General features: G+C 34.3%; 1 protein-coding gene across 5 annotated transcripts in view; it reads left to right on the plus strand.

Moving 5' to 3' along the window:
* STAG2 (stromal antigen 2) overlaps positions 1-24,597 on the plus strand; it is a 115,869-nt gene that overhangs the window by 85,783 nt on the left and 5,489 nt on the right. For 3 of the 5 annotated variants that reach the window (XM_004284855.4, XM_033414982.2, XM_033414981.2), the window contains exons 24-33: positions 2,087-2,261; positions 6,287-6,426; positions 7,893-7,994; positions 10,005-10,153; positions 11,779-11,907; positions 15,534-15,757; positions 18,702-18,891; positions 18,982-19,092; positions 22,518-22,644; positions 23,628-23,705. In XM_004284855.4, coding sequence (XP_004284903.1) covers positions 2,087-2,261; positions 6,287-6,426; positions 7,893-7,994; positions 10,005-10,153; positions 11,779-11,907; positions 15,534-15,757; positions 18,702-18,891; positions 18,982-19,092; positions 22,518-22,644; positions 23,628-23,705 — 1,425 coding nt within the window. The remainder of the gene's footprint in view (positions 1-2,086; positions 2,262-6,286; positions 6,427-7,892; positions 7,995-10,004; positions 10,154-11,778; positions 11,908-15,533; positions 15,758-18,701; positions 18,892-18,981; positions 19,093-22,517; positions 22,645-23,627; positions 23,706-24,597) is intronic. The other 2 variants (XM_033414983.2, XM_033414985.2) reach the window with 2 other exon arrangements.

Here is a 24,597-nt window from a genome sequence, read left to right on the forward strand (position 1 = left end):
ATATTATAATCTGTCCTTCTAGTAGTAGTCTTCCATTAAATGTAATTTTCTGTTGACTTTGTGATCACAAAATTTTATTTTCCTTATCCCTTCCCAACAAATAACTAAATTTTTTCCAGTTACCTTCTGACTACTTTTACCAGTGTTTGACTCTATTTAAAACTCCTGGCAGAGTTTTTTTTTAACATCTTTATTGGGGTATAATTGCTTTACAATGGTGTGTTAGTTTCTGCTTTATAACAAAGTGAATCAGTTATACATATACATATGTTCCCATATCTCTTCCCTCTTGCGTCACCCTCCCTATCCCACCCCTCCAGGCAGTCACAAAGCACCGAGCCGATATCCCTGTGCCATGCGGCTGCTTCCCACTAGCTATCTACCTTACGTTTGTTAGTGTGTATATGTCCATGACTCTCTCTCGCCCTGTCACAGCTCACCCTTCCCCCTCCCCATATCCTCAAGTCCGTTCTCCAGTAGGTCTGTGTCTTTATTCCTGTCTTACCCCTAGGTTCTTCATGACATTTTTTTTTCTTCTTAAATTCCATATATATGTGTTAGCATACGGTATTTGTCTTTTTCTTTCTGACTTACTTCAGTCTGTATGACAGACTCTAGGTCTATCCACCTCATTACAAATAGCTCAATTTCGTTTCTTTTTATGGCTGAGTAATATTCCATTGTATATATGTACCACATCTTCTTTATCCATTCATCCGATGATGGGCACTTAGGTTGTTTCCATCTCCGGGCTATTGTAAATAGAGCTGCAATGAAGATTTTGGTACATGACTCTTTTTGAATTTTGGTTTTCTCAGGGTATATGCCCAGTAGTGGGATTGCTGGGTCATATGGTAGTTCTATTTGTAGTTTTTTAAGGAACCTCCATACTGTTCTCCATAGTGGCTGAACCAATTCATATTCTCACCAGCAGTGCAAGAGTGTTCCCTTTTCTCCACACCCTCTCCAGCATTTATTGTTTCTAGATTTTTTGATGATGGCCATTCTGACTGGTGTGAGATGATATCTCATTGTAGCTTTGATTTGCATTTCTCTAATGATTAATGATGTTGAGCATTCTTTCATGTGTTTGTTGGCAGTCTATATCTTCTTTGGAGAAATGTCTATTTAGGTCTTCTGCCCATTTTTGGATGGCAGAGTTTTTATAAAGCTCCTCAAGATATAACTTCATCCAAAAAAAAATATATATATATATATAACACTTCAGCTTTATTGCTTTATTTATTTGTTTATTTATTTAGCTGTGCCAGGTCTTAGTTGTGGCATGTGGGATCTTTAGTTGTGGCATACGAACTCTTAGTTGCGGCATACGAACTCTTAGTTGCGACATGTGGGATCTAGTTCCCTGACCAGGGATCGAACCCAGACCCCCTGCATTGGGAGCGTGGAGTCTTAGCCACTGGACCACCAGGGAAGTCCCACTTCAACCTTATGTTTATTATACTGTCAGGTTTGCCTGATGATTAGTAAGCAGACCCACACTTGGTTATGTTTTTTTTACTTAATCATCACATATACTGACAATGAGAAGTCCTATAGATTTTGTGATCTCTCTTCTAAGAGATCTTCTAGGAGATATTCATCTTCTTGGTATAAGTGTTTTTCTTCCATAGAAGAAAAGAATGGTACCAAGTTTATACATTATTTGATATTTGAGAATGTATACCATGAGACATTGTGGTATATATAGTGTAAAGGGTGGGGTTTGGAGTCAGAAAACCTGAGATTGAGTCTTGATTGCATGTTTTGATGATGTTAACATATTGTACAAATCACTTAAAAAATTAAAAGAAAATTGCTGAAAATTAAAAAATATTTGTGAAATTATCTTGCAGTTAGTAAATCACAATGCAAATATCAGTAGTTATTGTTGAAAAAATTACACTCTTCACTTTTAAAATCTTAGGAAAATAGTAGACATTGCTTTTCTTATGAGTTTCAAATATAGAAAGTTGGATTTTATTTCCACATTAAATATGTAAGTTACTTGTGGCAGTTCGTGAGAAACTTTGGTTTATGGCATGCTATCCTTTTTTTTTATTTTTTTTTTTTATTTTTATACTAGGCCTTCACTATTCTATGTGATATTTTGATGATCTTCAGCCATCAGATTATGTCAGGAGGGCGTGACATGTTAGAGCCATTAGTTTACACCCCTGATTCTTCATTGCAGTCTGAGTTGCTCAGCTTTATTCTGGATCATGTCTTCATTGAACAGGATGATGACAATAACAGTGCAGGTAATTTTATTGCCATCTTTTTGTTAAATCTGTGTGTCTACTATAAATCAAATTTAATTAACAGCAATGTAAAGTGTTACACTACTGTTTGATATTTTATTCTTAAAACATGAAACACAGGTACATTTTCCAGTGCAATTTGTGTTCATTGCTTGTAACATTGTAAAGACAATGTGGTATCACAGAGCATAGGCTTTGGAATCAAATCTTTGTTTCTCACTAGTTGTGAGCTTGTTTTTCTAATTTGTAGCTACCTTACAGAACTGTACAAGTTAATTAAATTGAGCAAAGTGACTAGTATAGTGCCTGGGCATGTAGTAGGTAGGTACTCAACAAAATTTACTTCTCTTTCCCCTTAATCATTGGTAATACCAATATTCAAGTAATTAGAGCAGAATAAAGTGTTTCTTTAAATGACCTTTTTGTTGTATACTTTCATAGCATAATTTTTCTGTAAAAGTTTGGGGCAGTACAGAATGTTACAGGTAAATAATCAAACCAACGTTGCCTAGTGTTAAGTTACTCTTCGCACCCTAGTTGCATACACAGATGCCTTACTTGAACAAGAAATCGTGGAAAAACAGATAGTATTTAGTGACTTCTTCTGGGTTTTTTTTTTTTTCCAATTTGAAGTTAAACTTGAAGGATATATAACATCAGTATGTGTATGTCCATACATAAACTGACACATCACTGCAAAGCTTTTAACTATATATAATTCTAGACATGGCTTGTAGCTTATTTTTTATCAATAGAGAGCTTTGTTCTCAAGTATTAGAAACTTAACCAGAACAGAATTGAGAAACCTAAGTAGCCAAAACAGATATCAAAATCCATGTACTAAAGTTTATATACTGAGAATTTTCCACCATTCACTTTCAGCTGTTGGTTTAGTTACACTTTATTTTTAACATTCATTTGACATTTATTGGGCAGCAGGCAGTATACTAGATGCTATGAATATCAAAAAAATGAGACAGGGTCTTTTCCTTTAAGAATTCAATTCAAGTGGAAAAGACATATCTAAAAACAAGTAATTATAATGTAATCTGACAAGTAATAGAGGTAGGTACAAAGTGTTGTGGGCATGTAGAGGAAGTTATAACTGTTCTGTAGAAGTCAGAACACCACTGAAATAAGCTAACATCAGAAATGGATCCTAAAAGATGAGTAGGAGTTTTTAAAACTTCTATAGGAAAACATAGTTATATTCCCAACACTGATACAAAATTGGTTTTGGTCTATAACCCTTTTGTTAGTTGGGGACTACCTCAACTTCATTTAGATCATAGGAAATAGGAATGAGAATAAGCTTGCCAATACTCCTAAATTTTCTGGGAGCTTCCTGGAATTACACTTTGTCTTACCTCCTTGGACTTCGTGTTTTTCTATTTCCACTTTAAAAATGAAATGTATTCCAATTCTATGGAAAAGAATAAAATGTAACACACTTGTATATACCAACCACCAGCATTTGTCAAATTTTGCTCTGTTTGTTTCATATTTGTTTTTTAAAGGAATAGATACAAAAGAAGCCCTTGTTTGTATCCCTCCCCATCCCATTATTCTTTTTCCCTAGAGATAACTGCTATCCTGAATTTGCTGTTTATCATGCCTTTGCATTTTAATTTTATTTTACTGGGAATTTATGTATCTTTTAACAATATATAGTTTATTTTCTGTTGCTAGCTTCCACATAAATGGTATCATGTTGAACATTTTATTTTTCAATTTGCTTTTTTGAGTTAACATTATTTGTGAAATTTGTCAGTATTGACATGTGATTATAGCTTATTCATCCTGACCGCTGAATACTATGTGATATGAATTAACCACACTTTATCCATTTTCATATTGATGAACATTTAGGTTTCCATCTTTTCTCCTATTATAAATAGTGTTACAAAAATGTTCTTATACTTATCTCCTTGAGCACATGTGCAAATGCTTTTCTAGTGTACAGGCATACCTCCTTTTATTGCACTTCGTAGATACTGTGTATTTTAATAAATTGAAGGTTTGTGACAACCCTTCATCACACATGTCTATGGGTGCCATTTTTCCAACAGCATTTGTTCTCTTCATGTTTCTGTGTCTTTTTTTGGGTAATTCTTGCAACATTTCAAACTTTTCCATTATTATAATATTTGTCATGGTGATCTGTGATCTTTGATGTTACTACTACAACTCGCATGAAAGTTTAGATGATTAGCATTTTTTAGCAATGAAATGTTTAACGTATGTACATGTTTTTAGACATAATGCTATTGCACACTTAGTAAGACTATAGTATAGTGTAAACATAACTTTTATATGAACTGGGAAACCAAAAAATTCATGTGACTCATTGTAGTATTCCCTTTATTGCGGTGGTCTAATCAAACCTGCAATATCTCCGAGGTGTGCCTGTATACCTAAGAGTGGCATTGCTAGATTATGTAGTCTATGTATATCTTAAACTTGACCACAAGTTGCCAGATTATTCTCCAAAGTCGTTTTATTCTTTTATCCTCCCACCAGCAACATATGATAGTTTCCATTGCTTTTCATACTCATCTAACCCCTGGTATTGTAGACCCATGGTTATTTGATTTGTTAGCCCACATCAGACTAGAAGGGGAGAATAAAATAGGGAATGCTTCTAGAGGCACTGGCAACACATAATAATAATGGCAACTGACATTTATTAAAGGCCCAGTGTGTTAGACACTTCTGTAACATTCTTTAATCCCCACAAGAGAAAAAGGTGGCTAATTTTTGATAAGAAACCTAAAAATCAGGGCTCAAAAAACTCTTAATATCTGGGTAACTTAGTCTGTAGGGGGAATAAGTCTGTATCCCTCTAGTTCCTGAGAACAGTACCAAACAATGATTGGAAACAATATTGTATAGAAATCCATTATAATCACAGAGTCATTAAGAAAAAGTTAGCTTGTATGTTCAGTGTACTCTTTTAAAAGAATGAACAGTACGTTTTAGGTTTCTAAGCAAATGACTTTGGCATTCTGGAATAGGCACTTTTGATAACAGAAACTTTCGGATGGTCTGTCTTAAACAAACTCCTATTCTTAAAATTTGGTTTTTATTTACTAGCAGTTATCAAGGATTATCAGAGTCAGGGTAAAATAAATACTTGTTTTAAAAGAGTTCTTATTTTATACACAGTATTTTTTATGTAAGTAATTTCATTTGTAAAATTTGTCAAGAGGAAAATTCTTTGCATAGCTTTTTATGTAAAAGGCTTCGTTACAATTTTATGCACAGTATCAAATAATTTGAAAATCCTTTGGCAGTACTTGGAGGCTGTAATCCGGCTTTCTCAGCTATGAATTTGGAAATAATTTTGTCCCTTTGATAACTGAATATCAAGATCTCACATAATGGATCAGAGCAGATATATGTGAAGTTACCTTAAAAAGACAGAATGGTTTCTAGGCCAGTCTAACTGAATATCTGTAATATGTATAAAGAAAGTATCTGTCAATAAAAGTTGGGTTTGAGGTTGAGTGGGGTCATCTTTAGAAGGAATAACAGAATCTCTGAGGTTGTCTGCCCCTAGGGAAGAAAGAGCCTTACCCAACAGATACTGAATATGCAGGTCTCATCGGCAAACTATCCTGCTAGGGAAGTAGATTAATGTGTTAGGCAAGCTTAGCCTGATTTCACTAAACATCAGTTCCTCTCACTCACTCCACTTGTTCCTGTTCCATGTTCACTAAACAGCCTTCTGATTTGACGTCACAAAAATTTTGTGTATTGGAATAAATGGGCTGGTCATTCATGAAGATATTGAGTGATTATAATTTTTATTTTATTTAAATGTTTTTCCCTTATTTTTCAAATTCTCCAAAATAAAGATGTTTTATATTGAATTTGATACACACACACAGACACACACGCATGCACATACACATGCACGCGCGCGCGCGCACACACACACACACACACACACACACACACACACACACACACACACGGCTGAAGTAAAATACAGATGGCTTAATGTTGGAAACCTTTTTCCCCAGATGGTCAGCAGGAAGATGAAGCCAGTAAAATTGAAGCTCTGCACAAAAGGAGAAATTTACTTGCAGCGTTTTGTAAGCTAATTGTATATACTGTGGTGGAGATGAATACAGCTGCAGATATCTTTAAGCAGTATATGAAGGTAAAGTTGAAAAATGGATAGCGAGATATTTTTATGTTGCTTTTATGTTTGGTTGCCATTGAATTTTTTAATAGTAAATTACTTTTCTAGTGTAAAAGAAATCTCTTAAAATATTTAACATTTTCAGTAAATTTTCTCATACCTCTGATCCTCCATTAATGGACATTTTGGGTTTATTGAGTTCATTTGTGTTTGGAATATTGCAAACAGCTTGTCTTAGGTTAACTGTCACTAATAGAAATTGCTTTTGTGATTTAGTTTAAAACAACAGGATGGTGTCCCTCCCCTGCTTGATGTAACATAAAAAAGTGTTTAGGAGTCAGAGAACTAGATAATACAGTTTTGGCTTGGTTACTATGCAGCTTGTGACCTTGAGTAATTCAGTACCTTTTGTGTCCTGCGTTTCTTCATCTGTTCCACTGTGATAGCTAAGGTTCCTTAAGCTCTGAAAATCTGATTTGAGTCACAGTGGGTTATTCACAAATTGTCATAAATATGTGTGAGATTCTTTAACTTGTAAGTAGTAGTAGAAAGGATATTGTTGATTGTACTAACAGAATGTGACTAAATACGGTGTGATGATTTTTCTGTAATCCTTTTTCAAGTAAAATCTAATTATAAATGTAAACATTTTTTAAGCTTTTGCTTTTACAGGATAAAACATGTAATACATTTATCAAAACCTAATTAATTCTCTCTTCAGAATACTTTCCTATATGATAGAACCATTAATAAAGTACTTTGGAACTTAAGTTATTTGGCCTGATACTTGTTAGATTTTTTTTTTTTAACTAAGGTTGTTTTTGAAGTCATTTTGCAAATTTTAAACTTTTAGACTTAGGTATTCTAAATTAAAGTCAATTTTGTTAGTCATATAGGAGCATGGTTATCCTGTTATCTCTGGTAGTTGTTAATGTATGCATTTTGAAACAAGATCTTAAATTAGAAAAAAAATTCCTGTGCAGTGTGTAATGTAAATGCCACATACAGTAAGTTTTCTTTTAAATGTTGTTAACAGGCTGTTAGTTTCTATAAGCCAAATCAATAAATTTGGAAACTGCTCATGAACTACATGCCATTAGCAATGAATAAGTTATGAAAGTAACTGATTACATTCATTGTCTTAATAGTTCACAAAGAGCACAGAACTTTGTTTCTGTCCTTTGTTTTATTTCTGAAAATCTGTATAACTTAATTATTGTTAAACAATATACCTCCTTAAAACCAACTGTGGAGCTTAATGTGATTAGATCTTAACTGTCTGATATTTCTGAATTTACTGATGTTAGGGATTATGTGTTTAAAGATTATAATGACGTTTTAGTAACATTCTTCCGTGTCTTTGAAGGCATAATTCTAGCCAAATAACATTCTTGTGATATGCTTATGTGACTAACCTAAAATTAGTCTTATTGTCCAATAGTTTTAAGAGACAAAGGCCTAATTTGTACAAATTTCTTTTCTAGTATTATAATGACTATGGCGATATCATCAAAGAAACAATGAGTAAAACAAGGCAGATAGACAAAATTCAGTGTGCAAAGACCCTTATTCTCAGTTTGCAACAGGTAAGACATGAAGAGTACCAGGTTTAGGCTAGCAAAATAAGCACTTAATAGTTTTCAAGTTAACAGTTGAAAACTGGGAAAAGGATGCAATAGATAGTTCATAAAAGTGGAAATGAAAAATACTCAATCTCACTAGTAGACATTGTGCAAGTGAGATCATTTTTTGCTTTGAGACTGGCAAGAGTGGCAAAACCTATAGCCGCCTAAGGTATGGGAGAAACAGGTTCTGACAGCAAGGTATATTGGTTCAACCTTCCTGGCAGGTAGTTTGGCAATATATGTCAAAATTTATAATGTGTATGCCATTTGAGGCAGCAGTTCTACTTCTGGAAGTTCATCCACAGTGGTAATAGGATAACTTTGCAAAAATGAGTGTAAAAGATTATACATTGTAAAGTTATTTATAATAGCAAGAAATTAGAAAATATAAATGCCTGTCAATAGGATATTAGATGAATATATTGTGTAGTATATCTCTGCAGTGGCTGTGTAGCACTTAAAATTGGTGTAGATCTGTATTCATTAATTCGTAAAGATCTCTACAATATATAGTTTGAGAATAAAAAAAGATTGCAGTATAGCATCTCTATAAAATTGTGCACATCTCTGTGTACCTATTTGGAAAAAATAATCACCAAAATGTTAGCTGTGGTTAACTTGCTTTGGTAGGTTCCAGGTGAATTTTACTTTATTCTTTGTACATTTGTACATGTATTTTAATGAGCATTTATCAACCGTATAATCAAAATGTACCAGTCATTTTCATTTTGGCAGTGTCATGGCAGGTTTAATTAGGCAAAAATCATTTGCTTAGTATACTTTTGTCTGTAGAGACCAAATGCATGCAGAACATAACCCAACCCATTTCACTTTGATAAACTTTCTTGCTTTTTAGAGATCTAGGTATGAAAGTTCTTAATTTCATTTGCATATTTTGATATTCTTTATTAAAATTAATAGAATTTAAAAGGTTTTAAAGGCAGCATTTAAATAACTTTTGGTGTAAAATAATAGCTGTTTGCTGTAGAAAGTTTAGAAAATATTATAGGAAAACTAGAAAAAATACAACTTATCTTTAATTTTTTTCACTTAACAGTGTTTTAATTTTTAACTTCCTAATCTTTTTTATGCCTATGTGAAATCTTACTTTACAAACATAAAAAATCATATTGCACATTGTCTTGAAATGCTGAATTTTTCATATTAATAAATCCTGAACACTTTCATGCCATTAAATACTTTCCTCTGCATTTTTAATGACTGTGTAGTATTCCATTTTATAGAGGGACTATAATTTAACCAAGATCTCTTCTCGTTTGATGTTGAGGTTTTTTACAATTCTTGCCATTATAAATAGCACTAAGACAAACATTTTTGTACTTACGTATTGTATACAGATATTACTGTTATCATTCCTTTTGGATAAAGTCTGATAATAACAATTGCTTACTCAAAGGGCATGAAAATTCTAAAGCTTTCACTACACATTGCCAGATTGCTCTGTAGAAAGGTTTTCTCAGTTTATGTTCCCAGCAGATCAGTGCCCATTGCACTGTATTCTTAAGTAGTAGCCATTATCTTTTTAAAATCTTGGCAGCTTGATAATTGAAAGATTGTATTTTGTTTTGCTAACTTTATGATGAAAGTTCTTGATGTGAAGATCCATCATTTAAATGTCAATAAGAACATAGTTGTTAGTTGGTTTCCTTTTTCTTTATATTTTTATATGCTATTTTAATATCCAATTAATACCGGCAGAAAAGAATTCTGTCGTAACTAATCTAAGGAGTTTCTAATGTCAGTAACTACCTCTAGTCTGAATATATGAAGTGCTACAATTTTGGTCATTTGTATCATGTTTTTAAAAATCCATGTTATAGAATGAAGTACAATGCCTTATTTATAGAACATCAAGTATATTTTAAATATAAAATGTAGTATTTTAAAATTAGATGTTAATAATCCATAGTTATTAAAAAACTTTAACATGCTTTCTTTCTTTCCAAACAGCTTTTTAATGAAATGATACAGGAAAATGGCTATAATTTTGATAGGTCATCCTCAACATTCAGCGGCATAAAAGAACTTGCTCGACGTTTTGCTTTAACTTTTGGACTCGATCAATTGAAAACGAGAGAGGCCATTGCTATGCTACACAAGTAATTTCCAAATATTTTATTCAGCTTGTTTGTTAATCATGAAGTTTTTTTGTATCTTGCTCTTTTGTTTAGAATAACCAAGTTCAATTGATGCTTTATTACTTGTTTACAAATCTGTGGCATGTCTCCTTTCTTAAGAACCAGTTATAGTGCTATCTCTGTTAACACATGAATTGGGACTAAAACACCTTTTATAGAAAAGTCTTTGCTTTAATTAAAACCATACAAAATCTTTATAAATTACGTGAAGAAAAGCAACATATATTCATCAGGTATTATAGAATCTCTTTTAACAGTTTTTGTTGTAATCTCTCTTGCTGGGTAGATAATGTTTTGAGATTTGATTTCTTTGTTTCAAGTTTTTTGTTTCTGGTTCTGTTCTCTATTTTGCAGTGACCTTTTTCTTGTTTTGAGCCACAATCTTTATTTTGTCTGCATGTTTTCTTTGCCTTATCAAAATTGGAAATCATCTCATTTTATTTTAGGCATGTAATTTAGTGATCAATTATACTTTTAAGTATATTTTAGAGCTCTAACATAACCAACATGTGGTTATTAATACCCTTTATGTCTTTATTGTGGATAAAGAGCCTTGCCTTTGGAAAAATCAAGAGGCTTGGGCTCTGTTTCATTGAAAGCTCTCTGTTTTGTGTCTTTTTAAAATTCCCGTTGCTTACTTAATTATGAAGTGTTAAATGTCTTCCTTCAGAAATTGTTCTGCTCTTTGTTAGTCCTATACCTTCCTCAACTTTAATTTACTCTCTCCTTTTCACTTTGCTCTAAAAGTCTCAATTTTCTTTTTATGCCTTTTAATACTATGGATGAGAATTTTAGGTAATATTTAAGGACCACACATGTAGTAATTATTTTGAGAAGTAATATATTATTTACTTCATATATATATATATATATATATATATATATATATATATAATGTTGGGTAGTTGTCTTGATTAATAGAGGTATTTATTGTTAAATAAATATAAACTGGGCCTTGAGTGGAGTTTAATTTTTAAACTTTACTCTTAAGTGGGTCATTACAGATAGTCTTGAATCATTATTTTTAAGTTGATCCTATGTGTTATAGTTGATCTCCTTTGTGTCTTGAAAAATACAGAAAATGTACTGATCATTATGTGAAAGGATTTGGGTTATTTTCTATGGAAAAGAGAACTGAGGAGAGAATGTAGATATACCAAACCACATTTTAAATAAAGACCAGCTGGTGTGTGTATGTGTGTGTCTGTTTTGTTTTAAAGAAAGTAACAGTTGGGAGTTCCCTGGCGGTCCAGTGGTTAGGACTTGGCGCTTTCACTGCTGGGGCAAGGGTTCAGTCCCTGGTCAGGGAACTAAGATCCTGCAAGCTACGTGGCGCAGCATGCCCCTCCCCCCCGCCAAAAAATAAAAATAAAAACCAAAACAAACAAAGTAAAAGTGGCATAAAATGTAAATATATTTGCTCATTCTCGCACTGTAGCCTCCTTATTCTCTCTATTCCTCAGATTAAATGCATGACAAAGGAAACATCTTAGTAGTGGGATGAAGTATAGAGAAATTCCCTAAGTTATTCAATTTTGTATTGTAGTCCTTTAAATATTTGTCTTTTTTTGTTGTTTTTGTTGCAGAGATGGCATAGAATTTGCTTTTAAGGAGCCTAATCCACAAGGAGAGAGCCATCCACCTTTAAATTTGGCATTTCTTGATATTCTCAGTGAATTTTCTTCTAAACTACTTCGACAAGACAAAAGAACAGTGTATGTATTTGTTAGAAATACTCTATTTAATTTTGTTTTGGAATTCTTAAAGATTAATTGTTATACTTGGTTTCCCTCTCAGATTAGATTAGATTTGTAGGATTGCATTAATGCACAAAGAACTTTATACTTCAGAAATTTTATACTTTAAGGATTATAACTGTTTTATGCATAATACTCCATTTTAATTCTGTGAGTTCCCCTTACAGTGTAGTTGAGGCTTTAGAGGTGTAACTGGAATGCTTTGTGTATTCCTATTTGAGTTCTTGGCTCAGCCTAACTAATGAAGGAGCATTTAACAAATAATGATATTGCTGATCCATCAGGAGCACCTTAGTCTGTGTCCTGAGCCATGACTACACTGCAAAGTAGAAGTCCCCCTCTTTTATCTTTGTACTTTAACTACAAGTCCTGTTCTCAACAGGCCATTTAAACAGGATACTTTTATGGTTTGGTCTTCTAAAATCATGACTTATGTTCTAAGAGAGCCTAACAAATGGAATTAAAGTCTCAAAATCTTCTTTCATCTCTTCCACCCCCACCCCCCAACCCCGGGCTTTGAGGTATAAAAAGACAGAAGAATATGAATAACTCATAGGTAATGTCTTCTGAAAGCCCACCAGTATTTTGCTTTTAAAGATTGTATAGATCTTGGGGACTTCCCTGGTGGTCCAGTGGTTAAGACTTCACCTTCCACTGCTGGGGGTGCGGGTTCAGTCCCTGGTCGGGGAGCTAAGATCCCACATGCCTTGTGGCCAAAAAACCAAAACATAAAAAAGAAGCAGTATTGTAACAAGTTCCATAAAGACTTTAAAAATGGTCCACATCAAAAAAGTCTTTAAAAAACATCATTGTATAGATATTATATGAAATTCTAAAGCAGACAGAACGGTGATAGAAATCACAATAGTGGTTACTTCTTGGGGTTGGGGAGACTGAATGGGAAAAGGGATACAGGGTACTCTGTAGGGTCATAGGAATGTCCCATATCTTGATAGGTGTATGGGTTACATGGCTGCATTCGTTTGCAAAACTGATCCAACTTTACTGTTAATTTCTGTGCATTTTATTATATATAAATTTATCCCAGTTCAAAATTGCATTGAGGAATTACCTGGTGGTCCAGTGGTTAGGATGCCGCGCTTTCAGTGCCAAGGGTCTGGGTTCAATCCCTGGTCTGGGGACTAAGGTTCCACAAGCTGTGTGGTGTGCCCCCCGCCCCCCCCAAAATTGCATTGACACTATTAATTAGAGAAATAAAAATTAAAACAATAAAAAAACATTTCTCACTTAGCATATTAGCAAAACTTAAGACATTGGATAGCGCCAAGTATTGCCAAGGATGTGGAGCAATAGAGGCTTTTATACATTGCTGGTGGCAGAGTAAATTGGTACAAGACCACTTTGGAGACAGTTGGCAATGTCTAGTAAAGTTTAAGATTCTCCCTACCTCATGATCCAGTAATTCTATTCATAGGTAGATACCCTAGGGGAACTCTTACACATGTGTAGAAGGATAACTAGTAAAGTACTTGACTGTTGCATTGTTTGAATAGGGAAAAACTCAAAACTGACTGAGCATCTATCAGCTAGAAAATGGTATCAATTAATATACAATGGAATACTATACAGTGGTCAAAATGGTTAGATTTTTAAAAAATAAACACAATTCCTTAATTTTATTAAAAACCCATTTAATTGTTCAAATTTCTAGTATCAGATGTCATCAGTGACTTTTATTTGATTGAATTGGGATTGAAATAAGATTCACACAATCCAATTGATCTGCTTTTAAAATCTTAAATTTTTTCAAGTTTATTGAGCTATAATTGACACATAAAATTGTAATATATTTAAAGTGTACAACATGATGATTTCTTATACATTGTGGAAGGATTCCCATAATCAAGTTAATTAACGTATTTATCACATCACATATTTACCATTTTTTTGATCAGAACACTTAAGCTCTACTCTTTTAGCAAATTTCAATTATATGGTATTATTTAAGTACACAGTATCATCAACTGTAGCCACCATGTTATACATTAGACCCTCAGATCTCGTTCATCTTAAAAAATTTTTTTTTCTGACTTCATTGAGATATAGTTGACATATAATACTGTGTAAGTTTGAGGTGTACAACATGTTGATTTGATACACTTACATTATTGGAAAATGATTGCCACTATAGTGTTAGCTGACGTCACTCTTCCAAAATGGTTAGATTTTAAAATTATAATGTTGAGTGCAAAAAGCTAAGTACAAAATTGTGCTATGATGTTTACAGACAAATAGGTGTTAAAACATTACAAATGGGGACAAAAAATAGCAAGTTCAGGTTAATGGCAACCTCTGTGGCTGGAAAGAGGACAAAGGGAACTAGCATCAGGGAGGGCTACTTATCTGGAATGTTCTGTTAAGCTTTGTGGTGGATACATAGTTGTAAATCTCTCAACTAGTGAGTATATTGTGTCTCAGACTGCACATCTTGTGTCAGGCTGGTAAGTTCTCAGACTAATAGCCAACTTCCAGACCACACTTTGATGAGTACTGTACTACTGTGTGTAGCTGAAATATATTTACAATATATACAACTAACACTAAGCAGTATGTTTGTAACTCATCTCTCCTGCCCTTTCTCTTATGGTGTTCAAAACTGGTAGTTCTGAACTGATTCAAATTAACCATTATTATGACAGCAAAATTTGGTTTGCACTTTACAGTTAGTTGATGAAACTTGTGTGAAGCATAATTTACACAATAAAGCACTGAACTCTTAGTGTCAGAAGCCTGGGGTTTGAATCATGGTTATACTGCTTTCTCATTTTTATGACCATGGTTATATTACTTAACTTTTCTTATCCTATCTCTCCTTATCTGTCAAATGGGGAGAATGTCTCCCTCACAAGACTGTAAGAGTAAAGTTAAAGACCCCAAGAGGAAAATGCGTAGCACACAGTAGTCACACAAATGTTAGTTGATTTTTGATTGCTATATTATATATGTCATAAAATCCTTGTGATACTTGAATCCAAGGGTAGATGTATGACTTCCATCAGGCTGAAAATATTGTGCAGGTAGGGACCATATCTGATTGACCTTTGTATCTATCCCCATTGCCTGGGACATAGATGCTCAACAAATAATAAGCTGAAATGCTATGAATTATTTCATTTAATGTGAGAATCTTGATAGAGACAAAATTGTTCATTAGTGTACTGATGAGGCTTAGATTGAGTAGTGAAGTAATATGCCTATGCTCACACAGCTACGGGTTGGTAGAACTGGGACTAGAACCCAAGTTGTGTAATTTTTAAATCCGATCCTCTTTCCGGGAATATGACTCAGGTTCTTCTAACAGAGGACTTGTAAATGTTAGGATAAAACAGAGACTTCTCGAGAAAGAACGCTAATAATCCTTCGGTTGTTACTGTATGCTTTGAGGAAATGTAGACCCATCAACCACTATTTTCATTCTAATTTACTTTTTATTTAACTCATTAAATCATTGTATGTTCCGTTATAGTGTGTGAGCCTATAGGAATAAGCAAAAAGCAAAAAAAAAAAAAAAAAGCTATGTCAATTTAATGTATCAAAGCTAATGGTTTCTACTCCTTTTCAAGGTATGTTTACTTGGAAAAGTTCATGACCTTTCAGATGTCACTCCGAAGAGAAGATGTGTGGCTTCCACTGATGTCATACCGAAATTCTTTGCTAGCTGGTGGTGATGATGACACCATGTCAGTCATTAGTGGAATCAGCAGTCGGGGGTCAACCGTGCGGAGTAAAAAATCAAAGCCATCTACGGGAAAACGGAAAGTGGTTGAAGGCATGCAGCTCGCACTCAGTAAGAATATAGTTTATTCTCTTTATATTTGTCCTTTATATTTACCGTAAACCTTAATGACTGAATTGTCGTTAAGGGTCACCTTATTTTTAAATTTGAGGTATGTGTTGTTAAATAATATCTTGAACAATGTGTCCTCCAATTATGTGTAAATGTACTGTTCTAAACATTTTAGATACATAAATTCAGTTCTTACAACTCTTTAGGTACATACTCATTTTTCAAATGTGAAAGCTGGTACAGAGAAGTTAAGTAACTTTTACCTAAGGTCACACCAATATTAAGTAGCAGAGCCAGGCAGTCTCACTCTAGAGGACCTGCTTTTAAATCACTGCACTATACTCTATGTATAGGGATATGGACTCAATATTTTAGAGCTAATCATTACCTAAGAGATAAAATCATCTAGTTTAAGTGGTACAACAGATTCAGAGAGGTCCCAACTTTTGAATTTCTATGAAGAAGAGTATTAATCATAAAGAACTTGATAGAAATACAAGTTGCTGTCTATAATCTTAGGGTTAAGAATACATTATGACACTTGAATCTCTTGGACTCTTAGTACTCCAGGGTTGGTTCAAAATGGGTCTGGGGGCTTTTTTCCTCTCCTTAGGAAACTTTAAACAAATTAGCATAGTTGCCAAAATTTGCTGCAGCTATTATTCCTGAGTAATAAACTACCCCCAAAACTTATGACATAGCAGGGACATGATGTCTGGTGCTTCCGCTAGGAATACTCAAAGGCTAGTGACTGGAATCATACGGAGGCATCTTCACTTACAGATGTATCTGATACTGGCTGTCAGCTGGGACCTCAGTGGGATTGTCTGCCAGGACCACCTTACACATGTCCTTTCCATGTGGCTATTTGGCTTTCTCACAGCATGTGACTGGGCTCCAAGAGCAAGTGTCTCAAGAGACAAGAACTCTGGAAGCTGCCATTTTCTTAAGGCCAGGAATTGGCATAGCATAATTTCCATCATATTCTATGGACCAAGCAATCACAGGGCACAGGTTCAAAGGAATGGGACATCATCCCCCACCTGTTAATGTGAGGAGTGTCAAAGATTTGGGGGCCATATTTTAATTTTATTTATTTTTTTAGGGGCCATATTGTTAAATTGCCACATGGATTAATGGTTTTAGTACTTTTTGTCCAATAATATAAATGCATAAACTCATAACTTATAACTTAAACTTGTAACTTAGATTTGGACTTGATTGGTCATATAGTCCCAACATCCCAGTCTGTGGAGAAATCTCTCTTACAGTGTCCCTGACCAGTTAAAATAGTTAGGGCTTGATAGCAAGTTAAAATAAAATTTCCTTTTTTTAAATAGAAAAGTTATCAAATTAAAAGATGTATTCCCTGCATGCCACTATAAATTTTAAAGCGTTCTGAACCTCTAACTCACCTGGTCTACACAGTTAACCTCCTAAGTGGCCTGTTTGCTTACTAGTCTTCATATTCTTTTTTTTTTTTAACATCTTTATTGGGGTATAATTGCTTTACAATGGTGTGTTAGTTTCTGCTTTATAACAAAGTGAATCAGTTATACATATACATATGTTCCCATATCTCTTCCCTCTTGCGTCACCCTCCCTATCCCACCCCTCCAGGCAGTCACAAAGCACCGAGCCGATATCCCTGTGCCATGCGGCTGCTTCCCACTAGCTATCTACCTTACGTTTGTTAGTGTGTATATGTCCATGACTCTCTCTCGCCCTGTCACAGCTCACCCTTCCCCCTCCCCATATCCTCAAGTCCGTTCTCCAGTAGGTCTGTGTCTTTATTCCTGTCTTACCCCTAGGTTCTTCATGACATTTTTTTTTCTTCTTAAATTCCATATATATGTGTTAGCATACAGTATTTGTCTTTTTCTTTCTGACTTACTTCACTCTGTATGACAGACTCTAGGTCTATCCACCTCATTACAAATAGCTCAATTTCGTTTCTTTTTATGGCTGAGTAATATTCCATTGTATATATGTGCCACATCTTCTTTATCCATTCATCCGATGATGGGCACTTAGGTTGTTTCCATCTCCGGGCTATTGTAAATAGAGCTGCAATGAAGATTTTGGTACATGACTCTTTTTGAATTTTGGTTTTCTCAGGGTATATGCCCAGTAGTGGGATTGCTGGGTCATATGGTAGTTCTATTTGTAGTTTTTTAAGGAACCTCCATACTGTTCTCCATAGTGGCTGAACCAGTTCACATTCCCACCAGCAGTGCAAGAGTGTTCCCTTTTCTCCACACCCTCTCCAGCATTTATTGTTTCTAGATTTTTTGATGATGGCCATTCTGACTAGTCTTCATATTCTTAAGTCCACCCTCTACACTACCACTACATACTTTGTCTAAAACATGTAACTACCACATTGCTTCCCTGTCACCTTAGCACAGCTTATAAGACTTTGCATAAATTGATACCTGCCTCTTTATTCAGCCTTACCTTTTGCCGTCTACTCCAGGAGTACTAAACTCTTAGTTTGAACCATATGAAATTACTATTTTTGCAGGTCAAAAATTGCTGAATATCAGTAAATTAGTATGGTTCAGTCATTGTTTCATGCCTCGGTGCTTTTGCTTATGTCCTCCCCCCTGCCTAGGACACTTCACAGTCCACACAGTATCTACTCTAGTCAGAAGTAACTTCTGAGTAGCTGGCTCTGATCCCTCTCATTGTTCTCATTTTACCTGTGCTTCCGTCTCTTTTAGCACTTACCACACTGTGTTATAATTGCCTGTGTTTTCTTTTTCCACAACTAGGCTATAAGGGCATGGCAGGGACTGCACCTTACATACCTTTGTATCCTTCTGTTCCAAGCTCTAGCATGTGGAGAGCAAACAGATGATTTTTGACCTGAACACATTGTATCAGACACTTGGTTAATCAAAATTAGTGACTGAACTTCATTGCTGTTAATTTTCTTTCTCAGCTGAAGAAAGCAGTAGTAGTGACAGTATGTGGCTAAGCAGAGAACAAACACTGCACACCCCAGTTATGATGCAGACACCACAACTCACCTCAACAATTATGAGAGAGCCTAAAAGATTACGACCTGAGGACAGTTTCATGAGTGTCTATCCAATGCAGACTGAACATCATCAAACTCCTCTTGATTATAAGTAAGTACATTTGATCATTTTCTGTACTATAACTTTATTAATTACATAGAAAAAAGTTAAGTTAAAAGAAGAATAAAATTCTCCTTGAAGCACGCAGGTAACATGGATGTTAGCTCAAAGACAACAAGAGGAAGCAAGGCAACAGCAGGAGAGAGCAGCAATGAGCTATGTTAAACTGCGAACTAATCTTCAGCATGCCATGTAAGTGAGAGTGCCTTATTGTCTGAGTACAGGAAGTTCACTAATTCATTTTAACATATTTTAATGTGTGCCTTATCTAAAGATTTCAGCAAACTCTCTAGAGTAACTAAGCTGAAATAATCAAGGAACTAAAAATTGGTCTTTCCAACAGAAAATAAAAACTTAAAGTTAAATATTGACTAGTTAGCTAAAGGACTGATCATAGGTTGATCTGTTGGAAAAGTTTAAATATGAATCCTTGTTTATTTTGGTACACAGAACTATAGCTAAAAATTCAGTTTTGTTACATCTTAATTGATCCCTACCTTAGTTCAGGCCCTCATCTCTCACCTGAACTATTATATTAGCTTTCTAACTCGTTTTCTTCCCTCAAATCTCCCATTTATCCTCTCACCAACCCCTTCCCTCACTCCCCTCACCACCACTCCATCATTCACACTGCCATCAAGAATTGCTGTTCTAGAATAAAAATCTGATAATGTAACTCTTTTTCTTAAAACCTTTCCATGGATCCCCATTGCCTGCAAGATACAGTTCAAACTCCTTAGCTCATGGCATGCAAGATCTTTCTAAATATGGCCCCTGCCTACATTTTAGTATCATATCCTACTCCCTGGCAACTGGTAAAATCATCATAAAAGAACAAGCTCAGGTGTCACCTTATGTGAAGCTGTGGTGTCATCTACGCTCCCACAACACTGTGTATGCTCCTATTTCTTATAGCACTTACACATTGTATTGTAATTTGTTTTATGAATTTGTCCCTTTCTCTAGACTGTGAGCTCCTTAAGGGCAGGGACCTCTTTCTTTCTTTCTCTTTTTTTAATTGAAGTATACTTGATGTACAATATTATATAAGTTACAGGTGTACAATTTAGTGATTCACAGGTTTTAAGGTTATACTCCATTTATAGTTATTATAAAATATTGGCATTTCCCTGTGTTGTACAATATATCCTTGTAGCTTATTTTATACATAATAGTTTGTACCATTTAATAGGGACTACTTTCGTTTCCTGTTAGTGCTCAGCACATTAAAAAGTACTAAGTAAAAAAAAAAAGTACTAAGTAAATGTTCATTAATGAATAAATGTCCAATGCTAAAAAAAATTAGTTTAATTTTCAAATACTTTGTTTTTACTGGAATCTGTATGAGAGTTTTATAAATCTTTATTAGCTTTGGCTCCAAAAGAAATGGCATATAAGTAGTCCTTAGATGACTGGTACAAAGGGGGAAGATCTGATGATTCTGATTAAGTTTTTTAGTTTGAAAGCTTTGTATTTGTAACATAATGTGGTATATGTTTTAATGCTGGGAGATAATAATCGTTACCTTTTTTAAATTTATATTTTGTTTCATTTTATTGGTTTTTGAGTGATGAGAATTTTACCTATATTTCTTAAGAAATGATCATTTACCACATGAGTGGTAGTCTACTTAAATTCACATTAGTTATCTGTAGTGGTGTTAAGAACCTCTACAGACAAGGTATACTTTATCACATCTATAGATTCTGATCCGAGTATGTCTAATATGTTCATTCTCTATACTATCTCTTGATTCTGTCCCCTATTCTGTTTCTATAGCCACGTTCCCTTTAATATATGTTCTTATTTCACGCTGAATTCAACAAGTGATTTCTTAGCTTCTGACCAGTCACCAGTCCAAACACTTCAGAATTCTGCTATGCAATCATTTGGTCCTTAATGTCTCCCCTGAAAACTTTCCCACCGGTGCCCAAGATCTTCCACAGCATCTCATTACTCAGTACCATTTATCATTATTCTTTTGTTTGTAGATTGATTGATTAACTTTGTTTCTTCAAGTTTTATAGAGATAAAATTGACATACAGCACTGTATAAGTTTAAGATGTTCAGCTTAATGATATGACTTATATACATCCTGAAATGATTACTACAAGTTTAGTGAACATCCATCATCTCATATAGATACAATGTTTGTAGTTAGTTTTAATTCTTCTTAGAGATAAACTTCCTCAGGTGACTAAGAAATTATCCCAGTTAAATAATTATTACCAGAAGATCCTTTTGGGTGTTGTACCATAAGTGTTCTATTGCTTGAGACTTTAAAATATTTTTGTTTTACAACACTGGTTTTGTAATGGTATCTGCCCTATAACTGAAAATACTTCCAAATTCTCCCTCCCTCTCTCGCGCGCTCTCTCTCTCTCTCATAGTTTGTATCACATATATCTTTCTTATACTTCAAATGAAGTGCAGAATGAATTTCTGTTTTTCTATAATATATGGTCCCCAGAGCACACATATCCCCTTCACAGTTGCCTCCACCAAATATAGTAAAATTGTCATTTACTATCCAGAACTCTTGGGAAATAGGGACCATTGTCAGCATATTTGTCCAGGTAGTCTGGACTAGACATCACGTCTTGCTATCTTTATCTTTTAAGACTCAACATGGTATTGTGTAAATTGTAAGCTAGCATTCAATAAATAATTGATTTTTGAGGTAGAATCTTTAAATGAGTGAGAAAAGAAGGAAATGTTAGCCAAACTGGGGAATAAGAAGTCACCCTCAATTTCACTATTATGTTGACTCTTTTATGCTGATCTGGGCTAATTTGTGAACTTGAAATTTGAGTTTTTTCCTTATAATAATGTGATAACAGAATTTTTATTCTTAATTTTTATTTTACTTTTCTATATATGTCTCAGTTTTGAGTTTTATAGGATACAGAATGCAAGTTTCAGCATAGATGTTGCTCATTTCTTCCTGAAGGAGAATTAATCTCTTCTTTCAGTATATCTTTATATCACTAAAGGCATATTTCTCTTGAAATATTTATCACACTTTGTCATAATTAATTATCTGTTTCCCAGAGTAGACTGTGAGCTCCTTGAGGGCAGGAACCATGTCTTATTCATCTTTTATTTTGCATCCATAGGACACAGTAGAAGCCTGTCACATAGTAGGCACTGTGTGAATGAATGAGTGAGTGCCTGGTACATTTTAGGTACTGAGTGAGTGATGGGTAAAATTAACATTATATGTTCATGAAAATACATGTATTCTGAAAATGTCATTTCTTTGGTCTCTGTTTTATACTTGTTTATTAATTTATACCCTGCGTACTTTCAAAAAGGATTTGAGGTATCTTGTCTGTTCCCATGTGGGAAATTCTCATTGAACTTCTAAATGGGATATCAGAACTATCAAGCTAAATGTATTGAAGTAATATCGAATAAACATAACTCCTTAGCATTTTTAGACATTGGGGTTTTGACATCATTGATGACATGATCAATGCCTAATCAATCATTTTCCCTGACCTTTAATTCCATCATTTTCCATTACACTTGAATAGACAGAGCCACATAGTTGCTGCCAATATATTAATAGTCACAACTTTGGTTCAGATCTTGACCTTGTTTTGTATTTCTCTAGTCGGCGTGGTACAAGCCTAATGGAAGATGATGAAGAGCCAATTGTTGAAGATGTTATGATGTCCTCAGAAGGGCGGATTGAAGATCTTAATGAGGGGATGGATTTCGACACCATGGATATAGACTTGGTAAGATACAATGATTCTGTAGGATTTTCTATTTAGATTTTTTGGAAATTAAGTTGGATATTTACTAGAGGAGAGAAATACTTGCTATGAAAAGTAAGTTTTGCAAAATTCTTAAATAAAATAGTTGCCAGGAGTTTAGATACATGAGAAGGGATTGAGGAAGAGGGTGAAGTTGGTGGGGGTGTTAGGTCCTAATTTAAGATGATGAACTTTCAGATTAATTTAGGAATATATAGATTTAAAGGATTTATTTTGTTTAATAGTATACTAAGTATAATATCACCTTTAATTTGCCATCTTTTTACCATTATCAAAATAATACATTGTTAACATGATTTACCCTGTTATTGAGATCAACTGCCGTATCAGATAATAAAGTAAAATACTTAAACTTGGAAATTTAATATATATGAGGGTATATTCTTTGATAATTACATCATATATACAGTTAGGGCTTTATTGTATACAAAATGCTTGTACATATTTCATTTTGCCACACAGCTTATTCAACTTTGTGAGGTAGGTTGAAAGGCTTGAGGATATTGAAGCTTAGACAGCCTATCCAAGGAGACAAAGCTAGGAAGCAGTAAAGCTGAGATTCATTATAAGCCAGGTTTTCTGATTCTGTTTCTCAGTATACCTTGGTATATTCTCCTTAAAGGGAAGAAATAATTAAATATGGCTTCTCTTCAGAATAGCGTAATTCGGTATCTTGAAAGGAAAGTTGAGAGAGACATTTTTAAAGTAAAACAAAAAAATTGGTTTTCCAGTTTTCATCTTTAAGAATAATTTTCCACGAACGAATTGGTTTTGCATGTTTAAACAGTCTGTAGTTCGAATATATAGCATTTGAAATATTGTAGGGTACAATTGCAATTACATGGACCATGTGAACACTTAATGATAATTTCAATATTTTCAGTTACTATTTGGCTTATTATAGGTATGACAATTGTCAACTAACTTCCTTTTTTCTCCCTTAGCCACCATCAAAGAACAGACGAGAGAGAACAGAACTGAAGCCTGATTTCTTTGATCCAGCTTCAATTATGGATGAATCAGTAGGTTTAATTTAAATATGCCTCAAGATTATAAAATCAAAAGTAATAGGCAGTCCCTAAGCCTGAGGTTGAAGAGCTGGGACAATACATTGAGAATGGATAAAAACAACTGGACAGGAGGAAAAGAGGCAGGCAGGAGGGATTTCGGGGTAGGGTTGGGGAGGGGTTATGCAGTGGTGGTAACAGATTCAAAGTAGCTTTGAATCCCTGGCCAACTGGGACATGATATGTTAAGGAATTTGGACTTTTCCTGTAGGCTTGAGTTACATATTGAAGGATTTTGAATGAGGGAGCGGCATGATCAGAATTGTGTTTCAGAAAGATTTCCTTGGATAGGATGAAAGAGAAGAAAAATAATCACAATAGTCATAATCATAATATGAAGGCATGGTGAAAAATAGAACTTGAACAGAGGCTTTGGTAATAAAGATAAGGGGATTGAGATAATTGGTTATTGTTAGGTATTGTCAATTGTGTTTCTTCTATCAGTCCCTGTTACCATGTTCTCCCTGAGAATGCCTTGGTTCAAATCTTATAGTTTCTCTCAGACACACCATGCTCTTTCATGACTCCATGACCTTGTAAAAGCTTTTCTTTCTGTCAGAATTGCCCCTTTCCTTTTACTCGTATTGAATTCTTTCTTCAGTAGTCAGTTTGGACATTACCTGCGGAGTTTTTCCTAACCTTTTTAGATAGATACTTTATTCTCAGTTCCCATAACACTTTGTATATACTTCTATTTTGATAACTACCAGATTGGTGTAGTGAAATAAGATATTACATTCCACTCAATAGACTGAACTCCAGGCAGTGATGATTTTATTCATTTTGAGTTTTGCCTAGCTTAGTAGGTATTTAGTTTTATTTGTCAAATTAATAAATCGGTTAAGTG

This window comes from Orcinus orca, chromosome X (genome assembly GCF_937001465.1).
Source record: "Orcinus orca chromosome X, mOrcOrc1.1, whole genome shotgun sequence".
NCBI classification, from domain to species: Eukaryota; Metazoa; Chordata; class Mammalia; order Artiodactyla; family Delphinidae; genus Orcinus; species Orcinus orca.